Source organism: Pinus tabuliformis, chromosome 1_2 (assembly GCF_031772625.1).
Source record: "Pinus tabuliformis cultivar Carrire ecotype Pingquan chromosome 1_2, CPIR1, whole genome shotgun sequence".
NCBI classification, from domain to species: domain Eukaryota; kingdom Viridiplantae; phylum Streptophyta; class Pinopsida; order Pinales; family Pinaceae; genus Pinus; species Pinus tabuliformis.
In genome coordinates, this window is record NC_142298.1 from 43,114,096 (window position 1) to 43,127,809 (window position 13,714).

Genomic DNA, 13,714 nt, shown 5'->3' on the forward strand with positions numbered 1-13,714 from the left:
GATTAGATACTTTGCTCATATTTGTAGTTTGATAAACTCTCCAAGAATCCAACAACATTAAAAGAAACCCTAGTTTTAGATGTCTTCAGTTCATACTTGCAGAAAAAAGGTTGAAACTTGTAGAAAACAATCACAAATTAATGATGGGGAGATGGATTTTGGAGATTCAGGGTAGATGGAATTTCATTTAGTTCTGGTTTTAAAATTTTTCCTTACCTTGGAGCATCCTTTCTAGTTGCTATAGCACTTCAAGGGATTGAAGACCATAGATATAGCCACTGCATTCCCCCATTCTTTTTCTTTGCACTCCTCTCTGCAATAACAAGAAAGCCATGGCAACCGTCAACACGGTAGCAGCCGACGCCATAATCAAGTCAGTCATGCAATTGTTGAAGGATGTTATTATAATGAACAATAGTTTGGCAGAAAACTTAAACCAAGTATCTTAAAGAGAACATCTTTCCTTAATAAACAAAGAACCAGATATCTACAAAGTCCAACCCTGTCGTGAAACTTGATTGGCAAGACTAGCACTGCTGAACAAATTCTAAACTTCTGGTTCTCAAAATGTATTTCAGACAGAGTGAAGCGTATGGTTTACTAATTTGGCACCTGGCATTTGTAATGTGACGTGTCAGATTAGCCCTTCTTAAAAGATTACATTGGTAAGCCCTTCTTAAAAGATTACATGTCGCAAATCTCATAGGAATCTCATCTCACAAAAAAATATTGCATTGAAATATTACATGGGCACTTTTCAGATTACTTTTGAGTCCTTTTTGAAAATAATACTATGCAAAATCACATGTGCATTTAATGTAAGGCAACATGAAATGATTCGTTCAAACCTTCAACCCTTCTGCTTTGTGCACATTTATTTTTTGTCCTTCATGCACACTTTCTTGACTTTTCAGATAGAATGGTGGTTGCGGTATTTTACGAAGGAACTTTGATATTTTGGAAATTTGGTACCTTAACACACTGTGCGTTGAAGAAACTAACCCGCTCTTTTGCAGTGTCGTTGAGCGTTAGTAACGCTAACTCTTTCTTTAAAAATTTCAGCTGTTTTAATATGTTATCTTTAAACGCTTTCTCTTAATTTTTCAGCTGTTTTAATATGCTATCTTTAATGGTGTACAGTTCGTTAATAAGTAAAAATTTCTGAAAAAAACTTGATTTTTCAAGCAAACTATACGACGATCCTAGCCTTACATTTGGAGAACCCTAAATCTAACACCTGTCACTCATTAGGGTTGGCTTGGTAACTCATTTCACGGAATAGGCTCCAGATGGCTAACATGCTATCCTTCTTAATAATGTAGGTGGCTCTTAACACCATGAAATGTGCGACCATTAGCTCAGTTGAAGGTGTACCCAGGTTTGCAGGCTCACCCCCTCATCCGGAGAAGAATCAAGTCTGGAAAGGGGTTCCTTACGGTTTTTACTTTCGCAACAGGGGTTTCACTTGTCTCAATTTCACCTGCAATCTCCAGGACTGCATGGTCGGAGCAATGTCCACCACTTGCGAAGTGCTAAGGTGAGGGTTTGTAATTATTATGAAATTGTTACTATATTCTTTACTGCATAGTGAACCAACTCACAAACTGCAACGATGTTGACTACAGTCATCCCTGCTTGGGTTGAGCCACGATCCCTCTTGCAACAACAGGTAAGCATCGACTCTTAAACGCTCTTGTCCAATTTGGTCCTTCTATTGCATTGTTCATTAATTTTAACCCATCTCCCTTGTTTGCTACAGGTAAGGGTTACCACGCTCAAATTCTGGGTACATTGAGGGCTATGTCCTCGTTTCTGTCTAACACATAACTTATTTTCCTAGGTTCTTTTCTTGCTCTGCTCCATCACCAGAATAGTCTGAACGAAATCTTAAGTTATATGGTCATGGCTACTTTCCACCAGCGTTTTCTTAGTTTTTGTTTAAGTAATATAGTTTTGTCGGATGGTATCTATGCATCCCACCGGTTGTAGTCTTACGAACCATTCAGACCATGGCTACTTTCCACCAGCGTTTTCTTAGTTTTTGTTTAAGTAATATAGTTTTGTCGGATGGTATCTATGCATCCCACCGGTTGTAGTCTTACGAACCATTCAATGGTCTGAGGATTTTCTTTTCTTTTTTGTTTAACTTACACAGGACTGTAATTTTGTTTTGTTAATTTCTCTTAGTTTTTTTCTTCTTTTTTAATTTATAGGGGTTCGGCATAATATTATGACTCCAGTTTGTATCTAAACGTAGACCCACAGCGAGTTAATTAACTAAATGCAATTTTGTTTTCTATGGTTCGCTTATTTAAATATTTTGGTGGTTATCTGATAGCATTGTTTCCCTCTCTCAATATTTTGTTATGTTGTAATTTAGTTCGGATTATTTCCACATTACTCTCCAGGGTTTTATTCAAGTTTAGATATGTAGAATCCATATCAGAACTGTCACCATGGCTGACCTCACGGTTGGCCGGGGGACTTAATCTGGTGTGTTGTTTTTCAGATGAAAAATTGCATACTATTCTATCAGTTTGATTGTTTCTCGTTGGGAAATGATTATGTAATTTTCTTCATACATAGATGTTATGTTATGTGGTGAAGTTCCAGTCTAAGAAGCAGCCGAGCCGAAGACTAGCAATGTATAGTCAAACTGGAAGACTAGCAATGTATGGTCAAACTGGAAACTAATACTTGGTTAGTCATGTGTCCTAGGCTTCTTTTGAACTTGGTCAATCGACTTCGCTTATTATTTCAATCCAAGTTAATATACAAGCTATTTTCGGCAGGTATGTCGTGTGAAACGCGAACTTGTTTATAAAGAGTTTATAATGTAAAACGTTATTATCTTTTTCTAAAACTTGATATATAAGTTGTCAAATTTACCTTAAAATTATTACACATATTTATTAACAAGTAATAGTGTGAGAATGTTAAAAATTTCGTAAATAATTTATCAATTTTATTTTAGTATCTAACATCTTATATATGTTAATTTGCACTATAACAAAACTAACCATAAAATTCCAAGTATATTGTTTAACATATATGACCCATGAATACCACGAGTTAATACCATAGGTTCTCATAAACATGGAGCTCAAAACGAGATAACTTCACTAAGTCTAGTTTACTTTATTATTTTAGTTCAAAGTAATTTTTTTTTTTAAGTAGAGTCATTTTTTATTTTCATATATATATATATATATATATATATATATATATATATATATACCATGTAAAAATGTTTAAACTAGAATTATATGTATTTTTTTTTGGTGTGGTTCACAGACACCCTAGTCATTGGGTTGCCTCTATGTCGTCATTGGGTGCTCACGTCTACGTCGTCATTGGGTGGTCTCTATGTCCACGGAAATATCTGGGCTGATCGACCCCGAAGGGAATCAAGCCCTGCGGCCAATAACTAGGCCTAACCCCAAGGGCTTCGGGGAGAATGGACCCTGTGACCTCCCGATCGGCGAGGCACTGATTTGACTAGTTGAGCTAACCCTTGGGGCTTAATTACATGTAGTATACTCATTAATTGTATAATTTATAAATTATATGATTTCTTAATAATTTTTTTTAATAATTTCCTAATAATTTTTGGAAAGACACTAAATTTCATATGCATCTGACCAACATTGATATGCAAAGATATTGATGGCAGTATAACAAAGTGTTTTTTCATCCGTATAGAAGAGTTATGGAATAAGTTATTACACCTCATTCTAAGAATATTTTTTGTTATGGAATAAGTTAGTAAAAGAGTTATGGAATAAGATACACTAAAATAGTTATTTTTTCCACAGAGCTAAGATAAAATAAAATAGTTATTTATGTGATCCCATAAAGTTGTTATTGATGTAAACATATTTTCTATTGTCTTCTTCCAAGATGGTGTTGCAGAGGATGAGCTTGTATCAAATACAACGTTAAGAATTCCTCTCACTGCCAACGCATTCACATATTGTGCAAGAAATGACAAAGTGGTTAAAGACCAACAAAATTTCTTTTGGGTTGCTCTTTATTTTCAAACTAAGTTCGAATAAAATTCATGATTATGATCTCACTGAAATTCATGGTTATGATCTCACTGAAATTCATGGTTTGATATTGGGTGTGCCAATATCCTTTATATAACCCTATTTCGTTTCCTTGTAACTAGGTTCCATCCCAAAACATTGGGAGCTTCCTCCCTATAAATATTTATGACTGTAGATACTTATGACCCTTTTTTTTAATCATTGTAACTAAAAAATTTTGTTGTTAGGAAATGTAACTATTTTTTTTTTTTGTTAGGAAATCATGCACAAGAAGTAGGGTTACTGCAAGGCTTGTGCTCGGAGGTGAGAAAAAAAAAATATTAAACTTGATTTCTTCTAAGTAAAAAAAAAAGATTAAATTTGATTTCTTCAGAGTGTTTTCACTATAAGTAGCAGCAATACCCTAAGTGAAACTTTGGGAGTTTCCCCTGTTTCTGAGCAATGACATACAATATTCAAAATCCTGCCCAAGCTAGTGATAGTACTTCAAAGATGGTGAGGATGGGTGTACGGTGGTCATGGAACCTTGACTTGGTCTCAGTCATGGGTGTTTCCTCTATATGTTCATGGTAGATGCAAAAGCTGGGATATTAGGGCTAAGATAGAGACAAAAATTTTGCGCTGTAATTTCGTAACCAACCAAAGTATAGGATGCGTAGGGAGGATGTTTCTGGTTTCTGGGATCTTTTAGACATGTAACCCTTCATTTAAATTTAAAACTCCCAACTTATTGCATATTCTCTCATTCTTCATCATTCAAAGGAGACCATCAGTGTATTTATTTCAAATGCTCCACACTAAAAACTTAGTTCAAATTTAAAATTTTATATACTTGCTTTCTTGTTTAACACCATTGTTTTGTGATATTTTTATTTTTTTAATTTTCAAAAGATTTTTATTTTTCAAAATGTTGATTGTTAAATCTATAAAAAAAAATTACATCGTGGTTACATCTTGCGATGATAAATTCTACTCCTTTACAAATTGTAGAGAAAAAGTAAACGTGACATTTTTCCATATCCATATATATATATATATATATATGGCAAAATATCACGTTTATATATATATATATATATATATATATATATATATATGTTGATTTGGGGTAGCATCGGATGTGCTATATATATATATGGCAAAATGTCACGTATATATATATATATATATATATATATATATATATATATATATATATCTATATATATATATATATATATATATATATATATATATATATATCTATATATATATATATATATATATATATATATATATATATATATATGTTGATTTGGGGTAGCATCAGATGTGCTCTAGACATGAAAATTGGTAGAGAGGCTCAAGCACATGAGATCTCCAAGACCTAGAAATGATTTGGGAAAATTCTAACGAGTTTGGGAAATATTAAAATAATTAATAATTTTAATGGAGTTCCTAAGTCTAACTTAGGAAAAGTAAAATATTAATGAGTATTAATATAAAACTTGGTTAGAATGTTCCAAAAGTCATGGATCAAGACAAATCTAATATTATTTGTTGATTAAAGATTTAATCTCGGTCGTTGAAGGACCAACAAGAAAAGTATAAGAGGAGGCTTGAGGGTCAGTTGGAATACAAACTGAGGGAGACCAATTAGTTCGATTTCTGGAGCAGGGTTAGCTGAGAAATTTGAACTAGTGGTCTGGAGAGGAGCAGGAGGCAGCAAGTACAGAACAGAGAGTCGAGATCAACAATAGAAGACTAACGCAAAGGCAGGAGAGGTAAACGCAGAGGCAACAGGAGACTGCGCAGTCACTAGAGGGCCTGTGTGGGTGACGTAGAGAGGCCCAGGGCTGACGCAGTCAATCAGGGGCTGACGCATAGTGTCTGGGAGCTACGCAGAGGTCAGTCAGGCTGAAGTTGGGATTAGGAGAAGTGTTGGAGATTTTTTCTCTCTATTGGGTAAGCCAGTTTGACACCCTGTTGTATTGAAGAATTGATGAATAGTAAAATCCTCCCTTGCTGCACCGGTTTTCCCACATTGGGTTTTTCTGGGGACTGTTGTCCAAAATATCTGTGTTGATGTATTGATTCTTGTGCATGTGTTTGTTTCTGTATTATGGTGTGATATCTGCAGTAGAATTTATTTTAATGTTTATTGGAGGAATTTCTTAAATAACTTATTGAAAATAAGTAGGCAAAGTAAATCAGATGTTGCAATGATAGATTTTCACATGGTATCAGAGGGAGTAATCAGAGACAGGAAGGAAAAATCAGTTATGGGTCAAGATCATGATGTAGGGCCTCAACGTTAGGGGACTCACCCAGATTTTCAGGGAATTGCACAAGAGAAAGAGATTTCGATTTCTCTATGTTGGCTTCCAGGCCGAAATAAGAAGTGGCTTGTATGACTAGTTCTGCATCATCAAAAGTATGGTATATAGACAGTGGAGCCTCTTGGCATATGACAGGAATCAGGGAATGTTTCTCAGAATATTGAGAAGAGAAGATGAATTTTCAGATCACCACGGGGAACAAGGCAAAGTGTACTCCAGTAGGGAAGGGTACCATAGTTTTTCAAACAAAATCGGGAGAACGGTTCCATGCTACAAATGTGATGGAAATGAGAAATTGGGGGTTAAAAAAACTCCCTTTTCCTTAACAATTATCCTGAGGCCTATGGATTATGGCCCACAAACCTTATCGGAAGCATTCATAAGGCTTTAAGCCTTTAACATCGGACCATATAATATATTAGAGTCTTTACACTAGCGGGAGTATTTAGATATGCTTTAGCCCTTAAAACCCCGGGACATTTAACTATCAGGATTTTTCTTTAAAACCGAGGACTCCACCATTTAACGCAATACAAAGGAAACACGGGAAAACCTGCTTCGAAATACATAATTGGACTTCAAAAACATTAAGCCGCACCTATATCTCCATTGGGTCTGTACCTTTGGTTGATCCACAACACTGCTCCGATCGTTGACTTCCGATAGACCCGATCTCTGATTGCTGATTGGCTTTATCACTATTGGCATTCAGTGCTCCACTGCCCACTGTCATTTAGATTCTCCGACATGTGATCAATGATTTGATCTCAATCATCGATCTTGGCTCTTGATCTGACGGTTGACAATTAATCACAGGATCACAATCGCATTGTTATCAGGCCCAGTTTCGATAATATCCAAAGGTTTCCTCCGATGCAATGGGAGGTCTCTGTTCATCTGCAACTTCATCTGAACCATTGATCATATCAATTAATGGCTCCTTTGTATTCTCAACCGTTCCTTAACATAATCTTCCTTGCATTCATCCGCCGGTTGATGGATTTCTGTGTTTAAACACAGTTCTTTGCCACTATCTACCAAAGCATGCATAAGTTCCATTAGTATCTTTGGTCGCCGTTTGATGGAATTTGCGCTTTAAAGCCAGTTCTCTTCCCACCTGCGTTCACACCACGATTTCACACATAATAATATTCTATAGGATCGCCATCGATCCTATCGTGGTCGATGGTCGATCAACACACTTACAAACATGATTAAACCATCAGCGCATATATATAACAGAACTAAAAAGGGAATTAATACACAGACTTGCGGAGACCACAGAACACATATATTTATTATACATATACAGGCTTCTGTTACATGCTAAGGCATTTCAGCCTTAAAACACTTTCTCCCTCATCTACATCGAATCTATGCACTGATTACACAATCTCTATCTATTTCTCTGTATATCATATTGAACGCGCAGGTTCATATATATATATGGAAACATTGGATTATTGGATCAGATCACTGAAAAGATCCGATCATATCTCTCCATAATTTTCTCCAACAAAAGCCCTAAAGCTCTATAATGCAATTCATGGCAAATAAATTAAATATATATATTTCCAAAGGAACACTGGATCGAATCACTGGAAAGGATCCGATCATATCCCTTCCTCAAATCTCTCAACTAATTCGCATACATGCATATAACACATGGCAGATTACATTGATAAGTCTCCTCGAGAATTTTATCCATCTTTTTCCATCTTTAAATCTATTTTAAAACAGATTTTTCCTTGTTTTGCTGCCCTGGTCCATGTCTTCCTCTTCGCTCTGCTTTGGATTCCTCTCTTTGACTAAGGGTGTTGGATGCTCCTGCATCAAATTGTCGAGGCACAAAAATTTATGACCTCCTGGTCATATGCTTCTCCTTGTCCTTAGCAATTCTACCCACTTCACTTCTTCAGTGGAACTGCCTTCATGGTCTTTTGTGAGCTGCAACCAAACCTCTGCAACAACAAGTCCTCCCTGCTGCCACTTACCTCACCAAGCTCTCCTCTGGACTTGGTCTTTTGGCAAGCTCTATGGTTCTCTCCTCGAACCTCTTACTGACTAACAATTCTACCCAACACTTCTTTTGCTAGAATTGTTATCTCTAAGACAACTCTACCCACAATCGCAACTGTGGAGCTGCCTCAACAACTTCTACCCAACCGCAGTTGGAAGTTGTTCTCAGCTTCTCTTGAGCACTCCTTGCTCTAGGTTTGCTACAATTCATCTCACCTTCGGTTGTCGTTCCCTATGTGACAATAAGACCATAACTCTCCAGCTCTATCAACTATACCTCCTACTCCTTCTTCTTTCTCTCTGGAATCCTTCTTCTCGCAAGAAAACTTTCCCTGCTCTGATACCAAATGATGGAAATGAGAAATTGGGGGTTAAAAAAAATCCCTTTTCCTTAACAATTATCCTGAGGCCTGTGGGTTATGGCCCACAAACCTTATCAGAAGCATTCATAAGGCTTTAAGCCTTTAACATCGGACCATATAATATATCAGAGTCTTTACACTAGCGGGAGCATTTAGATATGATTTAGACCTTAAAACCCCGGGCCATTTAACTATTGGGATTTTCCTTTAAAACTGGGGACTCCACCATTTAACGCAATACAAAGGAAACATGGGAAAACCTGCTTCGGAATACATAACTGGACTTCAAAAACATTAAGCCGCACCTATATCTCCATCGGGTCTGCACCTTTGGTTGATCCACAACGCTGCTCCGATCGCCGACTTCCGATAGACCCAATCTCTGATTGATGATTGGCTTGCTCCACTACCCACTATCATTTGGATTCTCCAATATGTGATTAGCGATTTGATCTCAATTGTCGATTGTGGCTCTTGATTCGATGGTTGACGATTAATCGCAGGATTGCAATCGCATTGTTATCAGGCCCGGTTCCGATAATATCCAAAGGTTTCCTCCGATGCGATGGGAGGTCTCTGCTCATTTGTGACTTCATCTAGACCATTGATCATATTGATCCAACAGATCCTATGTATTCTCAGTCGTTCCTTCCTTAACTTAATCTTCCTTGCATTCGTCCATTGGTTGATGGATTTTTGTGTTTAAACACAATTCTCTGCCACTGTCTGCCAAAGCACGTGTAAGTTCCATTAGTATCTTTGATCGTCGTTTGATGGAATCTGTGCTTTAAAGCCATTTCCTCTTCCCACCTACATTCACACCACAATTTCACACATAATAATATTCTATAGGATCGTCGTCGATCCTATCGTGGTCGATGGTTGATCAATACACTTACGAACAGGATTAAACCATCAGCACATATATATAACAAAACTAAAAAGGGAATTAATACACAGACTTGCGGATACTACAGAACACATATATTTATTATACATATATAGCCTTCTATTACATGCTAAGGCATTTCATTCTTAGAACACTTTCCCCTCGTCTACATCGAATCTATGCACTGATTACACAATCTCTACCTATTTCTTTGTATATCATATTGAACACGCAGGTTCATATATATATATATATATGTGGAGACATTGGATTATTGGATCGGATCACTAAAAGGATCTGATCAGATCTCTCCATGATTTTCTCCAACAAAAGCCCTAAAGCTCCATAATGCATGCATGGCAAATACATTAAATATATATATATATATATATAGATATATATATATATATATACATATATATATATATATATATATACATATATATATATAGATATTTCTAAAGGAACACTGGATCGGATCACTGGGAAGGATCCGATCATATCCCTTCCTCAAATCTGTCAACTAATTCCCATACATGCATATAACACATGGTAGATTACATTGATAAGTCTCCTCGAGACTTTTATCCATGTTTTTCCATCTTTAAATTTGTTTTAAAAAAGATTTTTCCCTGTTTTGCTCCCCTGGTCCACGTCTTCCTCTTCGCTCCGATTTGGATTCCTCCCTTTGGCTAAGGGTATTGGATGCTCCTGCATCAAAATGTGCTACATGTACCAAGATTAGGGATGAACTTACTTTCCGTGTTGCAACTTCAAGGAAAGGGCTATGATGCCTACTTCATTAAGGAGAAGGTATACGTCAAACACCGGAGCTGGAAAAAGAAAGTGCAGATCAGGATCAAAAGTAACAGGTTGTATAGATTACAACTAGAACCACCGATGGCACTAATAGGCAGTCATGGAGACAAGGACTTGAATGAACTATGGCACAGAAGAATGGGACATTTGCACCATGGAGCTCTGAGAATTCTCAGGAGCATTGTAACAGGAGTTTCGTATCTTAGTACGAAACGAGATGATATATGCAGAGGATGTGCTCTAGGAAAGTATGCCAAGGAAGCATTTCCTAGGAGTAAACACAGGGCCAAGAGTGTACTAGGATTGATACACTTAGATATCTGTAGACCTATTTTCGTCAAAGCTCTTAGTGGTGTCGAGTATTTCCTTGCCTTCATTGATGACCACTCAAGGAAAGCTTGGATTTATTCTATGAAAACCAAGGACGATGTTTTCTGTCAATTCAAGGAGTTCAAGGCTATGGTGGAGAATTTGACTGGGCAGAAAATAAAAGTTTTGCGCTCAGATAATGGTGGAGAGTATGTCGATAAGGACTTCACTAATTTTTGCGCTAAGGAGGGCATCAGAAGAGAGTGGATAGTTCCCTATAATCTGGAGCAGAATGGAGTAGTAGAAAGGAAGAACAAGACTATTGTAGAAGTAGCAAGGGCCATGATGTATGATCAGGATATGCCAAAATTCCTGTGGGCAAAAGCATGAAACACAACAACTTATGTGCAGAACAAGATTCCTCATCGGACATTGGGCAAGATTACTCCAGAGAAAGTGTCTACAGGGAAGACGCATGAAGTCAGTCATTTCAGGGTATTTGGGAGTTTAGCATATTGCCGCATACTCGAGGAAAAGAGGAAAAAGCTGGATCAAAATTTGGAAAAGGGATATCTGGTGGGATATAGAGAGAATGCTAAGGCATAGAGAATCTATCTTCCAAGGAGCAGTAAGATAGTAGTTAGATGAGATGTAAAGTTCATGGAGGATAGGGCTTTCAGAAAATCTCGTGAGATGCCTTCCGAGGAGCAGTCAAAAGAGGAGTCGTTGGTTAAACCTCTTCAACCAACAAAAGTAAAGAATTCTTCCTCGAGTTAGGAAGATTCACAGGATGACGAAGAGGAGCTAAAGGAAGCACCTTCTGGCAGAGGAAGAACTAGTAGGGAACTTTGTCAGATTTTGCGAGATGCAGAGGACTTCAGCGATGCACCAAGAAACAGTAAGAGGGAGCAAAAACAACCAGAAAGATATCAGGCATTAGTAGCTCAAGATGGGGAGCCTGGCAGTTTCTAGGAGGCAACTCAACATCAGGTTTGGCTAGATGCGGTGGTAGAGGAGTACAAATCCATTATGGTAAATGATGTTTGGGAGGTAGTGCCAAAGCCTCAAGACATATCAGTGGTAGGTTCGAGATGGATCTACAAGATCAAATATGCTGCAGAAGACAGTGTTGAGAAATATAAGGCCATGTTTGTGGCTAAGGGGTATGCACAGAAGGAAGGAATTGACTAGGAGGAGACTCTCGCCCTGGTATCCAGGTATACATCTATTAGAACCGTGATATCTCTTGCAGCTCAGATGGGGTGGGAGATTCATCAGATGGATGTCAAAACAACTTTTCTGAACGGGGTAATATAAGAAGAGGCATACATTGAAAAACCAGAGGGCTTTGAGACACATGAGAAGAAGTCTCATGTATGCAAGTTGAATAAAGCCTTGTATGGGTTGAAACATGCACCTAGAGCATGGTATGGTAGAAATGATGGCTACTTCCAGAAGATGGGATTTGTCAAGAGTGATGCGTATCGAAATCTCTACTATCTGGTTGTAGAGAAGGAGCCGCTAATCTTAGTATTGTATGTGGATGAACTCTTTCTGACAGGATCATCCAGGCTCATTGGGGACTGCTAGAAGAATCTAGCCACATAATTCGATATGAAGGATTTGGGACGAATGCATTATTTCCTAGGGCTGGAAGGTTGGTAGCAAGAGGGAAAGATCTTCCTTGGACAAGGGAGGTATACTACAGAAATCCTGAAAAGATTCAGTATGGAGGACTGTAGACCCATGGCTACTCCAATGATCACAAAATGGAAGAAGATTGATGCATAAGAAGACAAGGATGTTGATCCCACCTTATACAGGCAGCTCATAGGGTCCCTGATGTATCTAGTCAATATCAGGTCAGACATTTGCTACGCTGTCAACACCCTTGGTCAATTCATGGTGGAACCCATGAGGAAGCACTGGGCAGCAACTAAACATTTTCTCAGGTATTTACAAGGAACAGTCGATTATGGACTCTTGTACATAAGGAGTAAGGATATCAGATTGAATGGATTTACTGATGCAGATTGGGCAGGAAGCTCAGTGGATCGGAAATGTACCTCTGGTTACTGTTTCAACATTGGATCAGGAATAATTTCCTGGTGCAGTAGGAAACAGAAGTCCGTGGCTCTAAGCTCATCTAAGGTAGAATATATGGCGGAAAACACAGTTTCGTGTGAGGCCATATGGCTTAGAAAACTGCTTGTGAACCTATTCAGAAGGAAAATGGAGGCGACCAGGATCATGTGCGATAATCAGAGTTGCATCAAGCTCTTTGAGAATCCAGTGTTTCATGATCGATCAAAGCATACTGATATCCGGTGTCATTTTGTTAGAGACTGTGTCCAACGAGGAGGTGTACAGTTGAGCTATACTCCTATAGGAGAACAGGTCGTAGACATCCTTACCAAGGCCCTTGGGAGAACCAAGTTTGATTATTTTAGGGAGAAGATGGGGATGATAAAGAATCCATTTCAGGAGCGGAAATGGGTATGATGTTGTAGTGCAGATGTAGTGTTTGGAAGAAGGATCAGTAGCAGCACAGATGTAGAGGGAGTTGCAGTGCAGATGCAATGTTGGGAATATGGACCAACAACAACACAGATGCAGAGGGAGTTGCAGTACAGATGTAGCAGTCGCAGTGATAGAGCCATGGGCAGTAATACAAGATGCAACAGTACATAGGATGTTCGACAGAGAGGCTTAGCATCAGCATAGATATCGATGTCGTATGATCAGAGTAATGCTGAGTGTGGAGTATTACTAGAGCATAGTCCTCGATAAGAGGAAGTGTTGATTTTGGGTAGCATCGGATGTGATCTAGACATGAAAATTGGTAGATATGCTAAATCACTTGAGGTCCCCAGTACCCAGAAATGGTTTGGGAAGATTCTAACCAGTTTGGGAGATATTAAAATAATAATATTTTTAATGGAGTTCCTA

General features: G+C 37.9%; 1 protein-coding gene across 1 annotated transcript in view; it reads left to right on the top strand.

The window, feature by feature from the left end:
* Positions 1 to 1,996, top strand: part of LOC149204324 (uncharacterized) — a 2,740-nt gene extending 744 nt beyond the window's left edge. Inside the window, exons 2-4 of the mRNA XM_089393267.1 lie at positions 1,323 to 1,537; positions 1,626 to 1,669; positions 1,841 to 1,996. Coding sequence (XP_089249393.1) covers positions 1,323 to 1,537; positions 1,626 to 1,644 — 234 coding nt within the window. The 3' untranslated portion in view covers positions 1,645 to 1,669; positions 1,841 to 1,996. The remainder of the gene's footprint in view (positions 1 to 1,322; positions 1,538 to 1,625; positions 1,670 to 1,840) is intronic.
* The last annotated feature ends 11,718 nt before the right edge of the window (positions 1,997 to 13,714 follow it).